Below are 20,234 nucleotides of genomic sequence, written 5' to 3' on the forward strand. Positions count from 1 at the left end.
AGCTGATTCCACCATTTCAACTACCCTCTCTCTGAAATAATCCCTCTTTTAAAAATCCTTCTGACATAGGTTGAGAGAGATCATGTGTGTGCCTGCATTATCTCACAAATTCTTTGTAAGGAGAAAAATTTCCCTCTATTATATTGATTAATTTTTATGGCATGGTGTTGGCCTACATTTTTTTCCCCTTAAATCTGTGTTTTGCATGCAAGCTGCTGTTTTTGGGGGTTTTTTATGAGCCGGCAGATCTCATATCCTTTCAGCTTTATCTTGCGGTTGATCATTCTGAGGCTGCTTCCTCTTCTTCATGTGTTCAGTGCGGAACGTTTGGAGTGCTGCACCGGGGAGCCTGCACTACGGCCGTGCTCCCAAGAGTGGCAGAACAATGAACTGCTTGTTAAGGCTAGAGCCACTGACAGGACAAGCCATATTGAACTAGGGCAGTGGTTTTCAACCTTTTTTCATTTGCAGACCCCTACAAAATTTCAAAAGGAGGTGCGGACTCCTTTGGAAATCTTAGACATAGACTGCAGACCCCTAGGGGTCTGCGGACCACAGGTTGAAAACCACTGATCTGGGACATTTGCTTTTGTGTTTTACATTGCGTTAGATCTCTGACAACAGCAACAGGAGCCTGTGTGTCAGGAAAAAACAAATGGTGCTAACATGACGCTATATTCTTATTGGTTTGGCATGGTCACTGATTATGCAAAGAGGAAGTTGCAGACACCTTCAGTTTCCTCCTTGCAAGCTGCCATCAGGCTTACTGGCATTGGAAGGCCAAGAAATGGGGTGGGGGAGGATAGTATTTTACATTACATAGCCCCAGTCTAGAGACCCCACCCAAGATCAGGCCTCTGGTTATGCTAGATGCCGTCCAGACACAAAGTAAGAGATAGTCCCTGCCATGAAGAGCTTACAGTATAAATAGACAAGACAGAGAAAAGGTGGCAGAGAGTGGAAATATTATTACCCCCATTTTACAGATTGGGAAATGAGGTTAAAACAGACATAAATGACTTGCCCAAGCATGACACAGGGATCAAGACCTGAACCTTGATCTGCTCAAGCTCCTCTGAAACCTCCCACCCCCACCTGAGTGGCTAACAATGCTGAAGTACTGACATTGCTTAATTCAGAGTTGCCTGAGGGAACTGGGTGTGCAGTAGGATTGGAGTGTGAGTACTGCTAGCTGGGCCTCTCTTTTTTTCCTAGCGCCCACAGGAAACTGTTGAAATCCTATATTTGTATGTGTGAAAACTGAGTCAGGAAAAAAAAGGGAGGTGAACCCAGGCAAAGAGATTTTCTTTGTATTCAGTAAAGAGGTTGTATCTGTTTGATTAAGAATGTTTTGCGCAGGAAATACCTCTTCAGTTCAAAAATTAGAAGCTAAATGAAGGTGAAATTCACCTTGGACCAGCCCAAGAGCCTATGGACAACCTCAGTCCCATTAAGTCCTATTTTGAGGACTTAGATAGAGTTTAAGCAGCCCCTTGGCTTTGTGCCAAATTGTCTTTGCAGAAGGCTGAATTTATTTGAAAAGTTAAAACAGTTTTACTTTTTGACTCAATATGATATCCTAAACAGTTGTGTAATGTTTCTGTGAGCGGTTAAACAGGCACCCTGCTCTTCCCCAGAGGTGACTGCCTTTTAGTAATGGGCAAAAGGACAGATTTTTAACCAAGTTAGGCATGTTATGTTGCAGTTAATTTCTGCAAAGATTGCACATATAATTTGGATAATTGTGCTTGCATGTTGTTAATTAGTGAGGCACAGTTACTCTGTTTACATGTGTGTAAATTAGACAAGCAAATTTTGCATCTGACTTATATGACATTCTGGCCCACGCTCTAAAGCATGCTGGAAATAATAGCTTTGAAGAGTGGGGAGTAATACATAAACCATAACTCTTTCATTGGGGATTATGCATGTGAATAGCACAGCAGGAACAGTACAAGGCATGTACAATTTAAGCTCAAACTTGGGGAAATTTTTAAAGAAAAGTAATAGTAAGGAATCTATATTTGGTTTTTAACACAAAAACTTGAGTTACTCTTCAGAAGTGTATTTTTACCAAAATAATGTTCCTCACCCATTGGCATTATTTCCTTGCAGAAGAACTGTAAGCTGAATTCATGTGATTAGCTATTGTTATTACCTAGATATGGTGGATTCCAGGTGTAAATCTCACATTTATATAGAGCCTCTCAACTCAAAGGATTTGTAAGCAATAACTATTTAAAAGGAACTTTCACAACCCTGGCATCTTGTAGCTCTTTGGTCCTATTTCAACACACTCCTCCTCCAACCTGTTGCTTACGTACCTTTGCAAAGGATTGGGATGTTTTTGGATGAAAAGCGCTGTGTTATTTTGCATCTCTCTCTCACTGTTAAAGAGAAAGTGATTATTCTCTGTTATTCTGTCATGACTTTTCATCAAAGACTAGTTTCGCGCCCCCCCTCCCCCCCAGTCTAAGTTGATCTGGTCAACTGAGTGTGGTCTTAGAGTGGGATTTTCAAAAGCACCTAAGTGATTTAAGAGCACTAGTAATTTAGGGACCTTTGAAAATACCAGGGCTTACAGCAAATTACTGGGAGATAGGCAGGAGGCCTGTGTTCTCTTCCTGGATCTGCCACGGACTCACTGTGGCCATGTCTACACTACCCGCCAGATCGGCGGATAGTGATTGATCTATCGGGGATCAATTTATCGTGCCTAGTGTAGACGCGATAAATTGATCCCCGATCGTTCTGCCGTCGACTCCGGAACTCCACCACGGCGAGAGGCGGAAGCGGAGTCGATGGGGGAGCGGCGGCCGTCGATCCTGCGCCGCGAAGACGTGAAGTAAGCGATTCTAAGTCGATCTCAGATACGTCAACTTCAGCTACGCTATTCTCGTAGCTGAAGTTGTGTATCTTAGATCGATTCCCCCTGCAGTGTAGACCAGGCCTGTGTGTCCTCAGGCAAATGACTTCACCACTCTGGGCCTCAGTTTACACCCATCCATACAATGACTATAATAATACGACCTACTTTGCTTGAATGCCATGAGGATGAGGCCTTTTCGGTCGTAGAAATTTGTACTAGTGTATCTAAAACAGTAGCCCACCCCCACCCACCCCAGTACGGATGCAGTTATATCATAAAGGTGCTTCTTTAAGGTGTAACTATTGCCATACAGGAAAGGTATAAGCTATAAGGCACCTTTATACTAGTATAACTGCTTCCACACTAGGCTTGTACCGGTATAGTGATAGTGGTAAAAAATCACACCCCTAACCAACATACTGGTACAACTTTCAAGTGTAGACCAGGCCTTAATGTCTGCAAAGTATCAGATCCTGAGATGAACGGCATGAGAGACATGCAATATTTAACATTACCTCGGCTAGTCTGTAGTGTGCTGCATGCTGATGTGGAGATCTTCTCCTGTATTCAAAGAGAGAGAAGTGACGTTTAAAAGGGACTCATTCAATCAACCAGGCTCACCAAATTTTCCTTTCTCCTATCCCCTGTTCTTAACTCTTTAGTGATCATTGTGACTCTTGCTTTTTTAATTAAGTCAAAGAAGCTACAACTTTCCAGCTATTAATGAAACACAGAGGAGTTTGTTTTATAATAACAGACTTACTTTTTGCTTTCCTCTTTGAATCAAGCATTCTTCTGTGGGTGTTCTCTTGTGGTTTCAAGTCAAAGAGGACATTGTTTTCTAGCTCAGACTTCCCTGTAGGGCTCTGACTTTTACATATATGTAACGTTTAATGTTCAGCTAGTACTTTTAGGGTTATTAGTAAAACCAGACCATCAAATGCAAACGTAACACGAGATTATGGGCTTGATACTGCAACCCAAACACACACTGAGTGGGACTAAGGCTATGTCTACACTGCACTTTCGTGGTTAAAATTTTTGCTGCTCGGGGTGTGAAAAAACGACAAAAGTTTTAACGACAAAAAGCTTTTTTGTTTTAATGACAGCGTTTTGTCGGTGGGAGATGCTCTCCTGGTGACGAAACTACCGCCCCTCATTAGGGGTGGTTTTATTTTGTTGTCAGGAGAGCTCTCTTACTTCTTTTATATTGATTTAAATGAGACTAGTTGGCTAAGTACCACTAAGGCCTCGTCTACACTAAGAACTTTCATCAGGATGGTTACATTTCTCAGGGGTGTGAAAAACCCACATTCCTGAGCAATGCGGTTATATCAACCTTAACCCCCAGTATAGACAGTGCTAGGTCAGCGGAAGAATTCTTCCATTGACCTACCTACTGCCTCTTCTTGGGAGAAGCCCTCCTCTCAGCATAGGTGGTGTCTACACTGAAGCATTCCAGCAGCGAAGCTGCAGTGCTGTAGCTCCAGCGTGGTACTGGTTGAAATGTCGCACGGGTTCCAGAATCAAGTTTTGTGTGTTTGCTCCTTGCTTAGCATTTTGTCTGTACAGACTGTGCTGAACTCAGTGAAGCAGACTCCTGCTGTGTCCAACCCACCTACTTCCCCTTCCTAGCAAGCAATAACCTTGTTCACACTCCGATCCTCTTCTCAGACTTTCTTGTAAAGATTATGACCCAGATATTCAGAACAGCACATGTCAAACTGAACATACATTTCATGCCTAATCTAAGTGCAAAATTACTAGGGTAGTTTGTGCAACTGTGATAATTGTGCATGTAAATGACCAGGTAGACACTAAACGGATAGTTTTGTGGGTAGATCTACCTCAATTATGTGTGCAAATTGCAGTGATAGCTACGCAGTTCTGCAAACAGGGGCCTATATTTTTGGCTAATTTGAAAAATTCTCTTTAAAAGAACCTTGCCAAATATTAGGGCAGATCAGTCAATTGTCCTTACAGTTACACAGTGCTGTATCTTTAGAAGTTTGCCAAACACTTAACATTTCCCTACTTTGAGGAAGTAACAGACTAAAGGTTCACTGGAGCTAAAGAGAAAATGAAATTACTAGATAAATGAAATGTAGTTCCTGTAAACCTAGAGGAACCTGCAGCTGGTTTATATGGACATCTGAAACCAGACTGGTTAATAGGGAATGTCAGGTATAACCCCTGATAATAAGGCAAAATTGAAGGAAGAGGAGACGTGCAGGCTTATCCAGCAATCTGTGCTTCTTTTAATAACTGTGAGGGTAATTAACCACTGGAACAATTCCCCTGGAGACATGGATGCTCCATCACTTGAAGGCTTTACATTGAGACTGGATAACATTTTAATTGATAAGCTTTAGCTCAAGCAAAAATGATGGTTTTGAATAGAAATGACTGAATTAGGTTCTTTGCTCCAGTTTATGCAGAAGGTCAAGCCAGATGATCATAGTGGTCCCTTCTAGTTTTAAAACCCATCTGTGTTGGGTAATTATGTGTATTTATTAATGTAGTATCTGAGCACCTCACTTCATTGGGAAATACTATTATTCCATTTAACAGATGGGAAACAGACAGATTAAGTGTCTTTAGTGCCTAAATCTTATTGAAATGAATAGGCACTAGGTGTCTGGGCCCTTTTGAAAGTCAGACAGTGCTCACCCAAACGACTATGGAATAGATGGCTTGAGGGCTCAGCAATGCTACTGTGTTTTGCTAGCAGGTACTGAGTGAAACCACAGGGAGGTAGGGAATGGAGGGCTGCACAGTGGAGTTTTTGCTGAGTTTCTCGCATTATTAGTCAACTTAGTGGCATAAGCGTTTCATCACACTTTTCCAAGAAATCTCGGTCCCCATTTCATGAAGCCCCCTGCTGCTTCTGTCACCTGCAATGCATGTGTTAATTTTTTTTGGGGGGGGGTGTCAAATGTAACTGAATTACTGTGATGTGCATGTAGCAAAGCTGAGTAACTCTGAGATTTTATCACTGCAACTTACATCCTTCCTCACCCCATTTCCACTCTGTTTGTTACTCTCGCTCACTGTGCTATGTCTAAATTACACAGCAGAGTCTCTGGGGGCTGTATAAACGGTTATAAACGAAGTAACTATTTTGGAGAATGTATATTGGATTTGGAATCTGAAGCATCATTAAAAACAACGAGGAATCCTTGTGGCACTTTAGAGACTAACAAATTTATTTGGGCATAAGCTTTCGTGGGCTATAACCCACTTCGTCAGATGCATGGAGTGAAAAACACAGTAAGCAGGTATAAATATACAGCACATGAAAAGATGGGAGTTGCCGTACCAAGTGGGGGGGTCAGTGCTAACGAGGCCAATTCAGTTAAGGTGGATGTGGCCCATTCCCAACAGTAGACAAGAAGGGGTGAATACCAACAGATATTCTGTTGGGAGTGGGCCACATCCACACGAATTGAATTGGCCTCATTAGCACTGACCCCCCACTTGGTAAGGCAACTCCCATCTTTTCATGTGCTGTATATTTATACCTGCTTACTGTGTTTTTCTCTCCAGTGGTGAATTAGACCCTTTGTGTTTTACTTGAGACATAGAGGATGCATATGTTGTTGTTTAAACTTTTTATTTTTGTCATTAACATACATGAACAGAAAATAGAATCCCGTAAATCAGTGGTTCCCAAACTTGTTCCGCTGCTTGTTCAGGGAAAGCCCCTGGTGGGCCGGGCCGGTTTGTTTATCTGCCGCGTCCACAGGTTCGGCCGATCGCGGCTCCCAGTGGCCACAGTTCTCTGCTCCAGGCCAATGGGGAGCTGCTGGAAGCGGCGCGGGCAGAGGGATGTACTGGCTGCTGCTTCCAGCAGCCCCCCTTGGCCTGAAGCAGCGAACCGTGGCCACTGAGAGCCGCTCTTGATCGAACCTACAGACACAGCAGGTAAACAAACCAACCCGGCCCACCAGGGGCTTTCCCTGCATAAGCGGCGGAACAAGTTTGGGAACCACTGCCTTAAACTATTCAGTTTATCCTTCTTAACATTAAGTAAATTCACATTTCCACACAAGTATAATAAATCTTATCCATCACTGTAAAACAATACCCATATATATCACCTATTAATACACCTGCAAACCCATAACCAGCTGCTACACATGGCTCTTTATATAGGAATCATCTACCCTGTTCCATTTTAGTCTGTTCCTCAGTAACTTTCCCTTTAAAAAGTCCATTTGTGTTGATCAACTCCTACAGTTATCTGTCTTGTTTGTTTTGTTCAATGGTAACCAAACACTATATGATCTGCTTGAGAAGATTATGTTTTAACTTCACCAGTGCTTGAAAAAGGAGAGAATCACATGCTAGCAACAGCAAAAAGCATTTTTTCCCTCCGAAACAGTACCAATGGCCACATGTAGGTGTGAAATATAACTACACAGAAGTGCATTGGTGCCACATTTCAGTATGTAGTTAATAATAATGTACACTGTGCTTCTATAGCACCATTCTTTAGAGGTGTTCAACATACCTTGAAACCACTGTCTCAAGATAGTTTATGTACACAATGGAGAGGAAATGGAGGCACAGAAAGACATAGGGCCTTGCCCAAGGTCTCAGAGTAAGTCAGCGCCAAAAGAGTCAAGACGAGAACCTATAGGTCTCATGCTCTATCACTTGCTGTAACCGTGACTCGCTCCTGCCTCCCCTTCTAAAAGCTCTCGCCTAACCCAGTTCTGTCTCTTTAGGGAACAGAAATCCCAAACACTTGGGGCCTGAATCTCATTAGGGGGACATTAGAGTAAATGAGATTCAGGTCCCTGGAATGTTAATAAAATATCATCAAAATAAAAAACATAAAATACGAGCATAATAAAAATTCACCATTTAGCAGAATCAGATGTTCAAATGATAATTGTCTGAGGCCTTTTTAGGCTGCTTCTGTAAGTAGCAAAAAGAACTAGGGAAGAGAGTTCCTCTGGCTCGTGTTCTCTTGGAACGTCCTGACTACATTACATTGAACGAAAACATGTGACAAGTTTCCCCTTTATTGCTTTAACTAAAACAAGCATGCCGACTGTTATATGGTACAGTGGCTGGCTGAGGCCTTTGTGCTTAGTGACAGCTATGGATACCCTGGTATCCATGGGACAAGAAAATGAGGCTTTCAGTTCAGGTTGGAACATTTGTGAATAAAGGTCTCTAGGCATCCTTGGAAACACTGCAGTCTAAGAGAATTAATGATTAGTAGGTGATTAGACACCAAATGTAAAATTCTTCCTCACAGGAGATGAATTCAACAGCCAAGATGGAAAATGTGAAGCAAGCAGGAGGTAGCTAAACAAGTATATCTTCACCCTGTCTCCTCAGTAGTGTCCTAATGTTACTTTTCATGTAGCTGAGTATTTTAATAGACACAGGGAAGATGAAGAATTTGGATTGGGAAATAGTTCATAATGTTAAAAATGATGAGAGCCATTGGTTTCATGTGGAAACCCCTCTCCATGTCTAAAGGGGAGTAGGGAATTTAGCAGGCATGCAGCTCCAATTTGAGCTAGAGGGAGCTGGAAGCTGAAATCCTATGCCACTCCTTGTAAACTTAGGAGAAAGCTTCTAAGTGTTTTCTTATCTTTTCATGTACAGCAGGAAAAGGGAAGCAGTAGGCGGAAGCGATTTCTCACGCTGCTTTGTATTTACTTCTAATTGAATGTAACCAGCACAGGTCTGTTTTCTCATTTTTTACCAGAGGCTGATGAACGTCTCTCTGAATCACCAGTGCTTTATTTCAAAAGTTGACTGCACACACACATCTCATTCAGAGGGAAGCTGAAATGACTTCCACAGGGAGATGGCAAGTAATATGCAACAATTAACAGACCAGCCCTCAGGTTGTGGTGAACTGAAATAAGCAAGAGTGCTGATTCGTTTCAAGCAAACAAAATGAGTAGGGCCTGTGAATTCATTTGCTTATTTTATACTTTCTTTCTGGCAGTTGCTTGCATTGTCTAGGCAGGAAGATGTATGTAATCAACTTTAAAGATGCAGCTTTATCCCCCCAGAGGGGAGAAAGACCTGCAAATCCAGACTAGGAGAAGCTCTGCTGGGATGAAGGGGAAACAAAAATTGCCCATGACATTCACTCTGTCATGCAACTTGCACTTCTACTACACAGGGCCAGATTTTCTGTGGGCCTCCCAAAAGGTGCCTACAAGATTTGCAGGTGTCTCCATTTTTCTTAGTGCAAAACTCATCACAATTTGCCTTCGCTCAACAGGCAGCCAGGTGTGTAATTTTCTAATGTGCAGGTGCCCAAAACAGAAGCCCATGACAAATTTGGCCCTAAAAGTCTACAAATTAAAAAAGACAAAAACATCAACAAATACTGCCATATAAATAGTGCAAGCCAAGGAGAGTGGAATGGTGTCAGAAATTGTTACAACTTCATTCTTGGAATACCAGATTAGTTTCGAATTCTTTTAGTGTGATCTACTGCACTGTGCATAGCCATGGGAGCTAGGAGCTCTTGATATTCTTACCCCACCTCCGTTACTAATTCACTGTGTGACTGTAAGCAAATCACTTAAATCATCAGGTTTCCCATTTGTACAAAGGGGCTATAATTCACATCTCACAACAAATATAATATGAGTGGTGTCTTTGAAGGGGTAAATCTCTGCTGTTTATAAGCTGTATGGTGGTCAATGTAAACTTAAGTCAGTAAATATATTTTAAAGAGGGTCCAACTAAATTCCCTATAGACAGAAATACATGTGTGTGTAATATGGATATGTGAGCACACTTGGAAGACTCTAGGGAATTTACACCTCTATCACTGATGTACACGATAAGTTTATTTTGCAGTTTTCAGTTGCAGTAACTGAGCAATGTTAAAGGATTCACCCCTTCAGTCTTGAGTGATGGGCTTTATTCTGAGTGCACTGGATAACACTTTAGAGATGAGTTTGGATTTTCAAAACCTCCAAAGTTGAAGGGTATTCAGACTGGGATTTTGGTTCAGCCAAATATTGGGACAAGGGCCAATGCAGATCGGGGTCTAGATTTGAATTTCAAATTCCCTTTGAAAGGTCTGAGGACTTTTGGATCTGTGTTTACATCCATTTGTAGGATGTACTGGCCCATTTGTTTAGAGCTGCACAAGTAAAATTTCATGTTCATTTGCTTGCCTAATTTGTGGTCACAGTTACTGCAATTTTGTGTGGTAATTGTGTTGCCAAATGGCTCATTGGACTTCTACTACACATACATACAACAGTGGTAATGTACGTGCAAATGCATAGAGAGTTTTTGCATTTAAAATGATAGGTGTGCACTTCTAAAAATCATAATGCACTCAAACTTAGACATCATTTTTAACTGATATTGATACAGAAATGCAATGTAGAATACATGAATGAACCTTGTTTAGGAAGCGGTGAGTCAAATCATGCCACACATTTCCATTTTGTTTATAAAGCCCAATTGCTGTAGCAAACCAAACAAGAAAAGTCTCCTTATTTTCTGAATGATGTTATTTGTTTATCTGCCAAAGTGCCTTGCATTTCCTCAGGTCACAGACCAGCCCATGTCTGACTATGTTAATATTATAAGAGTTATGCAACAGCAAAGTTGTTTTTATTTAAAAAAAAAACTTTTAAACTAAAAGAAATAGGATCTTAAAATCCCAAAATAGCGTATGGAAAGGTACACATAATGTCTGGCTTCTCTTTTCCCTTGTGGCAAATGTGACTCAAAGGAGTTGGTTTTTCTCCAGCCCAATCTGTATATAGTTTGGGGAGTTTTACTGTGAATAGCTCACCTTATAATACCCCCCAAAATATCCCCTGTCAGGGTTTTCTAGTCATAAATCATTCTCAGCTTTCAGTCTCTATCCTGAAATCCAGATTTGTATTTTCTACTTTGTTGAAAGAATAGTAAAAATGAAGCTGGGGTAACGCCTTGGCCTTGGGAGATGATCCCATATTCGTTACTCAAACAAAACTCCCCTTTCACCTGAGTAGAATGCAGCACCAGGCCCTCCTCTGAGACTGTGGCAGCGTAGCATGTAGGTAATCATGATGAAAACTCTGTTGTCTTCCTGAGTTAGAGAAGAGCTGGTTTTGAAGGGCTGATCTCCCAATGATCCCCTCCTGTTTACTGTATCTATACAGTATAGGGGTTAGTACTATCCTGGAAGAAAACCAGACTCTTGTTCCTTAATTGTATTGAAGTACCTAGTAGCTGGCTGGGTTGGGTAGCTTAGGTGAATACTGATTAAGACTAAAATTTCCTTATAGTTCAATCTTTGAGGAAAGATACCTTTAAAATAAAGCCTCAATTTACTGGTTTATTCTTGTTCACTAGTTTCTCTCTACAAAGTGCTGCACAGAGTGCTAATTTGTTAATCCTCAAAAAGCCAAAGTGGTAGGTTTAGTATTATTTTGCCCATTTTACAGAAGAGAAAATGAAGCACAGAGAGGTTATGTGATATACCCAGGGCCAGGCAGCAAGTCAGTGGCAGAGTTGAAATTAGATCTCTGGACTTCATGACTCCCATCCTATGCTGAGAGTACTTAAAAAGTAATCTCCACTTCCCCATCTTTGCATGCGTATAACCCCTCAGTGGAATACAATCAGGACCATCGTTCGAAGAAGAATCTCCCCTTCCTCATATCCTCCTCCCTTTACTATATGGTTCTTTGGCCAAGAAGTCTCAGGCTAGGGCTACACTACCGAACTTACAGTTGTGCTGCTGTAGCGTAGCTAGTGCAGATGCTCTAAGTTGACAGGAGAGAGCTCTCCTGTCTCCTTACTTGCTCCAGCCCCACGAGCGACAGGAGCTATGTCGGTGGGAGAAGTTCTCTCACCAACATAGCACTGCCCACAGTGGCCCTTAAGTCAGTGTAATTTACGTCATTCAGGGGGTGGCTTATTCACCCTCTTCAGTGACACAACTTATACCAGCGTAAGATGTAATGTGTACATAGCCTAAGAAACCTTGGGTTTTGAATTCAGTACATTTAAGTGCAATTCCAGTACAACCCTAAACCTCCTTGCTCAGATAGCTGGGGAGTGATCCATAAATGCAAGTCTGGTCCAGGTTGCGCTATGGAATTGCCAATTCCATCTGTGTCCTCATTTAATCTTCATGCCCCTTTTCTGTCCATACATTGCTAAATCTCCTAATTGCAGCCTTCATCTTTCGCACATTCTTGATGAGGCACAATCCTTCATTCCACCCCCGAGCTTGGAATATTATCTCTCTGCTCCTTCACATCACTCCTACAAATCCGCCTCTTCCACAAATCACCCTAGGCTGATCTCTCCATTAGCAGTGTCACCAGGCCTTTTACATCTGAACTGTTGTCAGTGTATTGCATCAAACTGTGTCTGGGCCTGATCCAGTAACTCTTTTACTCACACAAGTGATCCTTACTATCTGAGACTTAAGTTTCATTGACTTCAGTGGGACCATTCGTGTGAGTAAAGGTTGCAAGATTGGGACCTTAGGTTGTAAGATCTCTGGGACAAGGATCCTGTCTTCATGTGGATGGCAAATATGTGCTATGTGAATCATAATGTAGCAGGTTTCAGAGTAACAGCCGTGTTAGTCTGTATTCGCAAAAAGAAAAGGAGTACTTGTGGCACCTTAGAGACTAACCAATTTATTTGAGCATAGCTCACGAAAGCTCATGCTCAAATAAATTGGTTAGTCTCTAAGGTGCCACAAGTACTCCTTTTCTTTTTGCATAATGTAGCAGAGGACTGTGAGTGTTACTTTACATTTACCATACCAGGGGAAGGTTGCCAGCAATGCATTGATGCCGCATGTGGTCTCTTTCCAGGGGGGTGAATTAATCACTCTATGCAAAGATACCTCCTGCTGCCTGGTGAAAAGAAGAAAAAAGATTTTGGCCATGAATGCTATTAGCTTAATGGTTTTGTTCTCTGATCTTCCAGTGCTGTTTGCTTTGTATGGCTTCATCAAGGTTTCGTATGCGGACAGAGTAATTGAAAACAAATCTAGCATGCCTCAGGCCATAAAGTTCCCTTTCAGCTAGATCCCTGGCTATGTGGTAGATATGTCTGTTTTTAATTTTCAGTGATGTGAGAAATTTCAAATGGTTTGATTAATAATTTTTTAAGTTAATAAACAAAGATATATATTCCCTGGTCTCTGGCCTAGAGAGAAATTCTAGCCCTGTTTTGCTCATCTCTTAGCAAATGTACTTCAAAAACCTGTGTTCATTTATTATTGTTCTTATTATTTCATTATCTGTCTGGATGTAGCACCTAGGAGCCCAAGCCATGGCCCAGGATCCCATTGTGCTAGTGTTGTACAAACACAGAACAAAAAGATGGTCTTTGCTCCAAAACCCAGTCTGAGCAAAATAGCAGCATCCCCTCCTCCTGTCTGTCTGCTTCAAAAATGGCTGATTGAGTCAAGCAGCCAAGAGCTTCCGCTGTTACTTCCCAGATTTTTTTAAAGACTGCAATCAAAAACAACATTGAGGCAATATGGTTTCTAATCTCCACTGAACATCAAAGTATAATTAATCATTCATCTTTTCTTAGATGTATTCCATGTATACCAAGGGCTCCAGAAGGTACTGCTATGGGAAAAGAATCCCATTTACATGAGTTGAGATGAACTGGTTTTAGTGTTGTGCATATGTCTCAATTTCTACATGATTGAGGGCACTGGGAGTACAATATGTGCTAATAGATTTGATTTCTTGACAGCTTCATGGTTACATGGAGAACAAACCCCTGGGTCTTCAGATCTTCATTGGGACAGCAGATGAACGGATACTTAAACCTCATGCTTTCTATCAAGTCCATCGCATTACGGGCAAAACTGTTACCACCACCAGCTATGAGAAAATCATAGGCAACACCAAAGTTCTAGAGATCCCCCTCGAGCCCAAAAACAACATGAGAGCAACGTAAGGATGCTATTGCAGCAAATCTCTTATTACTATGTGAGATAAGGCAGAATTAATTTGCGTGTGTTGTTTAGAGAGGAATCACTTAAATAAATCAACTTCCTGTGTTGGAGATAGATTCTAGATTTTTAGGTGTGAATATAATTTGTACAACCTAAGGCCCCTTTTACGATGCCAGAGTGGTACAAATGTTCTTAGTGTGAATGACTTGGGCTTGGAGAATTTGTGATGGTGTTTCAGGGATGAAAGAAACCCTGCAGCAACTAATAGTGTATGAACTGGAGGAAATGTGTAAATATTGTACTGCGTGGTGAGTGACATATGATATGTGGGGTAGATTAGGGGTCACAGGGTCAGCTGTACATCATCTGGTGAGAACCATGTTAATCCCATCATGCACTGGTACCATGTTAATCACTTATTGCACAGTTTAGATGTGCAACTAGCTATATGCACACACGTAGCAGTCACAAATTAGATGCACAACTGCCTAGTCATGTTGCTGAAAACCCTTGGACATTTTAACTGTAATACCTAAATTAAAAATGGAAAGAGAATTCAGGGCTTCTCTTATCTTTGCTTCTTCAAAATCATTGAGGCAAAATGGTTTAGCCCTCTTTTGTCTTTCAGATGTCTTTGAAATGTTTGAGAGCAGAAACACTGACATACGCATACACAACATGTCTTCTGTTTGTTTGTCAGCATTGACTGTGCAGGGATTTTGAAGCTGAGGAACGCGGACATCGAACTGCGGAAGGGGGAGACGGATATTGGTAGGAAGAACACCAGGGTGCGGCTTGTCTTCCGTGTGCACATCCCTGAATCCAGTGGCAGAATAGTCTCTTTGCAAGCGGCATCTAATCCCATCGAATGCTGTAAGTTGCCCACTACCCATTACATTTGTCAATTTACATCATTGTCCTTATACGCCAGAATGCAGTAAAGGGAAATTAGCACATCCCATGTACTGTGCACATCGTTTGGCGAAGTGCAGATGCTCTGCCTTTCTCACTGATTGACTCCTGGTCTCGCAGCTCTCATTCATGCAAGCTATCCTTACCAATATATGTAGTTCCATTGAAATTCGAGGATTTCTCAGTGAGCAAGGATTGTCCAGGCATGCAGAGTTGCAGGTTCAGGAGCTAGAGATGTACACAGGCTCCAAATGTCAGCATATGGCAGAATTTGGTTATAGGGTTTGTGTCCCTGGGAGAAGCATTTAACTTTGGGAGTAGAAAAGGCTTTATAGTAGGATTTTCAAAAGTGCTTTGGTGCCTAATTCCCATCAGGCATTTTTGAAAATCCAACCTAACATTAGCTCCTTGTTTCTGGATCCTTCTGACTGATAGGTCATCCTCTTTTCTGCATCTGTGCTCATATGGAGGCTGTATGTATGTGTGTGTGTTTAACATACCTACCTAATCTACCCCAGAGACATTTTTTGTATTTAGTAGAAAGATGCCGGAAGGAAAACTCTGGATCCAAATGTTCACAGACATTGGGATGTTTGGAATCAGAATCTAGATCAGATCCCAACTTTGTGGTTAATCTCTATTTCTGTTATGGATTAACCCCAATCTGCAGAACTGAAAATCCCTGAACAGTTGTTTTATTTTTTGGGGGGGGGGAGGGAGCTTTGAAGGGGAGGATGTGCAATGGCAATCTGGATTTTGAAGCTTGGGTTCATCTTTGATAGCTATTTAATTTATCTAAAAGCTTGCGGGCATAGCAGAAGCGCACGAGAACAAACCATGAAAAGCCCCTGGTTTTCTGGTATTCCTGTGATGGGGAACATAATAGAGATAGAGGAAAGAGTGTGAGTTTGATTCTTTAAGGACCAGATCCTATAAGATGCTGAAAAGCCCACATCTCCCACTAGTTTTCATGGGAGTTGAGGACACTCAGCACCTGACAGGCTTGGACTTTAAGAAACCATAGGCCATGAAAAGGTCTCTAATAAAGTGCACCTAATCATGAGAGTCATTTCTGGAAGGTCTCCACCTACTTATCTGGCCTGTGTGCATCCTGTGATACTTTTTGTTGGTAATGGGAGCTTTCTGGATTGTTTGGGGATTTCACAAATACATCATGAACAGTTTTCACTCCTTGCACTGCATGACTCATGTCCATGAACAAAGAGTGTTTTGTAGTAAGCCATGTGAAGGAGGTTACTGAAGAGGCCACCATGTGTTTTATAATTCAGAGGCAGGCTCTGTTTAGAGCAATTAGTGTAAGTGTTGTGTGGGAGGAGAAGCAGTTTTGTGATAAGAAATCAAGTGTTACAAATATAAATTTACTCGTGGTATTAGCTTGTTTGGAGAAGAGCAGCAAAAGTGACTAGAGTGGGCTAGAGGAAGGAAGATTGGTTTATGAGGGAAGGTTAGTGGAACTTTACATCTCCCTAGTTACTTTCATCTGAAGAGATCAGATATCAATGCAATCGATGGTATCAAAGGTTTAAGAGTAGCAGCCGTGTTAGTCTGTATTCGCAAAAAGAAAAGGAGTACTTGTGGCACCTTAGAGACTAACAGATGGTATCAAAGCAGTTTTCAGAATTATTTAAGCTTCAATGGACCATTGTGAGCTAGGTAGGGTAAGTCTTATATTCACTTTACTGAGAGGTAAAATGAGCACAGAGTGGTTAAGTGACTTGCCCCAAGGTCACACAGTGAGTCAGTGTCTAAGCATAGAAGAGAACTCAGGCTCCTGGGCTCCCACCCAAAGAACAATGCTTTCTTTTGAAAAGAATGCAGCCTGAAGTTTTTTAAAACCATCCGCAATTGTGCATTGACTTTGTGCACACAGTCAACAGAACTGTAGGAGTCAATCAGGTAGCTGGTTATTTGCATACGCCATTTTGCACATGCATGTTTAATTTGCCTGGGGAATTGCTGCAATAGCACCTGTGCTATTTTGAAAATGTTGGCCTGCTCAACGTGGCTACACATTTACTCTGGTGGCATGATAACTTTATACAAATATTTGAAGGATGTAAACTCCAAGAAGACAGAGATTGGCCCAGGTGGTTTATTGCTAGGATTACTGGAATTAAATTGAGTCAATTAAAATTTAGGTTCCTATTATAAGTAACTAAAGTTCCCGTTGGAAAAAAGTGGATTTGTTTCCCTAAGGAAAAAAGAGAAAGCCCCATCACTTGGGAAACATAACCCTGGCTGGGACAAAGCACTGTAATGTATTTTAGGGAGCCATCTTGGTTGGTCTGATGGGATGGACTAGATAATTAGGAGTAATAAGTCTTTTCCATTTCTAATGTCCGGTATTTAATTATCAGTGTTTACAAATGGCAGCACCAGTTACTAACCTCAGCCTAGTTCACACAATAAAGGAGAAAGCTGTGTTCAGACAGGCTAGTTCAGGGGCGGGCACACTTTTTTGGCCTGAGGGCCGCATTGGGTTTCTGAAATTGTATGGAGGGCCAGTTAGGGGAGGCTGTGCCTCCCCAAACAGCCAGGCATGGCCCGGCTCCCACCCCCTATCCGATCCCACCGCTTCTCACCCTCTGACAGCCCCCCAGGCCTCCTGCCCTATCCACCCTGCCATCCCCCCGCTCTCGGTCCCCTGACTGCCACTGGACCCTCCCCCCCTAACTGCCCCCCGTGACCCCATCCAGCCCCCCTCCTTCCTGACTGCCCCCCGGGACCCCTGTCCCATCCAACCACCCCTTCTCCCTGACCACCCCTGGACACCTTGCCCCTAACTGCCCCCTGCCCCTAACAGTCCCCCACCATCCCATTCAACACCCCTCTCCTTCCTGACTGCTCCCCCCCCCCCGGGACCCCTGCCCCATCCACCTCCCCTGCTTCCTGACCGACCCCGGCCGCCCCATCCAACCCCTCCTCTCCTTCCTGACTGCTGCCCTGGGACCCCTGCCTCCATTCAACCCCCATTCCCCACCCTCTGACTGCCCCGCCCCCTATCCACGCCCCTGACCACCTCCCAAACTCCCCTGCCCTCTATTCCAACCCCCCCTTGCTCCCTGCCCACTTACCGTGCTGCCTGGAGCACCAGTGGCTGGCAGCGTGGCTGCACCAGGACAGGCAGCCACGCCGCACCACGCAGCACAGAGGACCGGGTCAGGCTGGGCTCTGCAGCCCCGCTGCCCAGAGCATTGTGCCACATGGCGGCATGGTTGCAGAGGAGGGGGGGCAGCCTCCCGGGCCAGGAGCTCAGGGGCTGGGCAGGATGGTCCTGTGGGCTGGATGTGGCCTGCGGGCCATAGTTTACCCACCTCTGGACTAGTTTATAGAAACATAACGCCTTCTAGCCTTGACTCAGATTAGTTCAAATCACATGGTTAGCATCACAAAGTGTAGAGTCACCATGGATGCCACAATCCAGGATACTTACTGGGTCGGATCCTCATTCCTCCCCCACCCCCCTCGCCCCCCTCTAGTATTAATGTGGTTTCACTATTCTGCTATTTTTTCCCTTTTGTCACTTGGGAGTCCTGGTCCACGATAAACCCTCCCGTAAGACCCACCGTATCCAGCAGCGGTTTAAAATGTCCCCAAGGGGAACATCATTACGTAGCAGCTTCAAGTGAACTGGTCATTAGCTCTGCCGGTTGTGGCTCCCCAGAGATTACTGTTGCTTCCAACAGAATGCTGGACTGTCCACCTCAACAGAGGCTGAGCTTGCTTAAGAACTCCCTTTGGTGTCAGCAGAACAGTTCCTGCAACGAAGCAGAAATTGTGAATCACAGAATTGTAGAAGTATCTTCCTTTTATGGGGAGGTCTTATTCCACCTCACTCATGTCAGATTCAGCCTCAGATTCAGGAGTGATTTTAAAAATATCATTAGGAGTAAACTGTAACTAGACATCTAGATTATTCGGCAGCTAGTGACTTTTGTGGCTGTGGCTTTTACTCTGAAGCAATCGATGAGGCAAAGGAATTTTAAACTGCACTGTTAATTGTAGCAACCGTTAACATTTGATTGTGGATGAATCCACTCCCTCCTGGGCTTGGCACTGGTGGGGGTTCTACATGGGCTGGTAGGAATCCTCCCCTCCAGGCTGTGGAGCCCTGATGCTGTACTAGCCTCCACAACTGTACCAGATGTCTGCAGAGATCTATAGCCAGTGGATCCAAATAGCAGTGTGTTCACCTGGTTGTTCCCCCAGCCCCCAAACTGCTCTGCACATGAGCGCATTTGCACAGGCGATATGCCTGTGCAGTTATTGTGATTGTGTGTGCACAATCCCAGTGCCTGCACACACTGGTCAGTCACCTGTGCGTTGCGTAGGTACTTGTGGTAATGCACAAATTAGGGCCATTATTTAACAAGTTACTTAAGCACATAAATCAATGTCCTTAAAGTTAGGCACATGCTTAAGTACCTTGCTGAGTTAGGGCCTAGGTGAGCAATACATGCGGTGCAGAGCCAACAAACCCAGTGGGCTGTAGGACACACAGTGGGAGTGTGTCACCTACCACAACATTTCAGGAGGTGCAGCATATTCTGCCTGGTGCACAGGGGTGTCTTGTACCCCAGGTAGGGTTCCCAACTTTGTAACCGCACAAAACCGAATGCCCCTTTCCCACCCCTACCCTGCCCCTTCTCCAAGGCCTCTCCCCCCACTTGCTCCATCCCCCCTCCCTCCATCGTTCGCTCTTCCCCACCCTCATTCATTTTCACCGGGCTGGGGCAGGGGTTTGGCTGTGTGTGGTAGGGGGTCGGGGGTGAAAGCTCTGGCTCGGGGTGTGGGCTCTGGGATGGGTCCAGGGATGAGGAGTCTGGGGTGCAGGAAGGGGTTCAAGGCTGGGGCAGGGGGTTGGGGTGTGGGGGTGCGGTAGGAAGGTTCTGGGAGGGAGTTTGGATGCGGGAGGGGACTCCGTACTGGGGCAGGGGGTTGGGGTGCAGGCGGTGGTGCGGGGTCCTGGCGGCGCTTACCACGGCTCCCAGGAAGCAGCAGCCAGGTCCCTGCGGCCCCTAGTCACATGGGTGGCTAGGGAAGCTCCGTGCGCTGCCCTCACACCCACAGGCACCATTCCTGCAGCTCCCATTGGTCACGGTTCCTGGCCAACAGGAGCTGCAGAGCCGGCACTCAGGTGGAGGCAGCGCACGGAGCCTCCCTGGCCACCCATGCACCTAGGGGCCACAGGGACTGCGCGGAGCTGAGCCTGCCTTAGGCCCAGGGCCCCGCTGCGCTGCTGACCAGACTTTTAACAGCCTGGTTGGCGGTGCCGACTGGAGCCACCAGGGTCCCTTTTCGACCCAGTGTTCCCGTCAAAAACTGGACGCCTGGCAACCCTAACCCCAGGGGCTCTCAGAAAAAGCAGTCCTTGCGTTGCCCTGGATGTGACTGTCCTGTTGCTGTGCAGGGGTACAAAGGTGGAAGACTGCTCGCCCATAAGAAACAATCTGGTCTTTGGTTCTGAAAATCTGAGCCCTAATTTCTTTAGTGCCAAAATATGAG

At 44.0% G+C, this 20,234-nt stretch overlaps 1 protein-coding gene across 5 annotated transcripts in view; it reads left to right on the top strand.

Annotated features, from left to right (window-relative positions):
• The window catches only part of NFATC2 (nuclear factor of activated T cells 2), a 135,299-nt gene that overhangs the window by 35,639 nt on the left and 79,426 nt on the right, over positions 1-20,234 (top strand). For all 5 annotated transcript variants that reach the window (XM_073309388.2, XM_073309384.2, XM_073309385.2 and 2 more), the window contains exons 4-5: positions 13,592-13,794; positions 14,497-14,669. In XM_073309388.2, coding sequence (XP_073165489.1) covers positions 13,592-13,794; positions 14,497-14,669 — 376 coding nt within the window. The remainder of the gene's footprint in view (positions 1-13,591; positions 13,795-14,496; positions 14,670-20,234) is intronic.

The sequence above is a fragment of the Lepidochelys kempii genome, chromosome 13 (assembly GCF_965140285.1).
Source record: "Lepidochelys kempii isolate rLepKem1 chromosome 13, rLepKem1.hap1, whole genome shotgun sequence".
Lineage (NCBI taxonomy): Eukaryota > Metazoa > Chordata > Testudines > Cheloniidae > Lepidochelys > Lepidochelys kempii.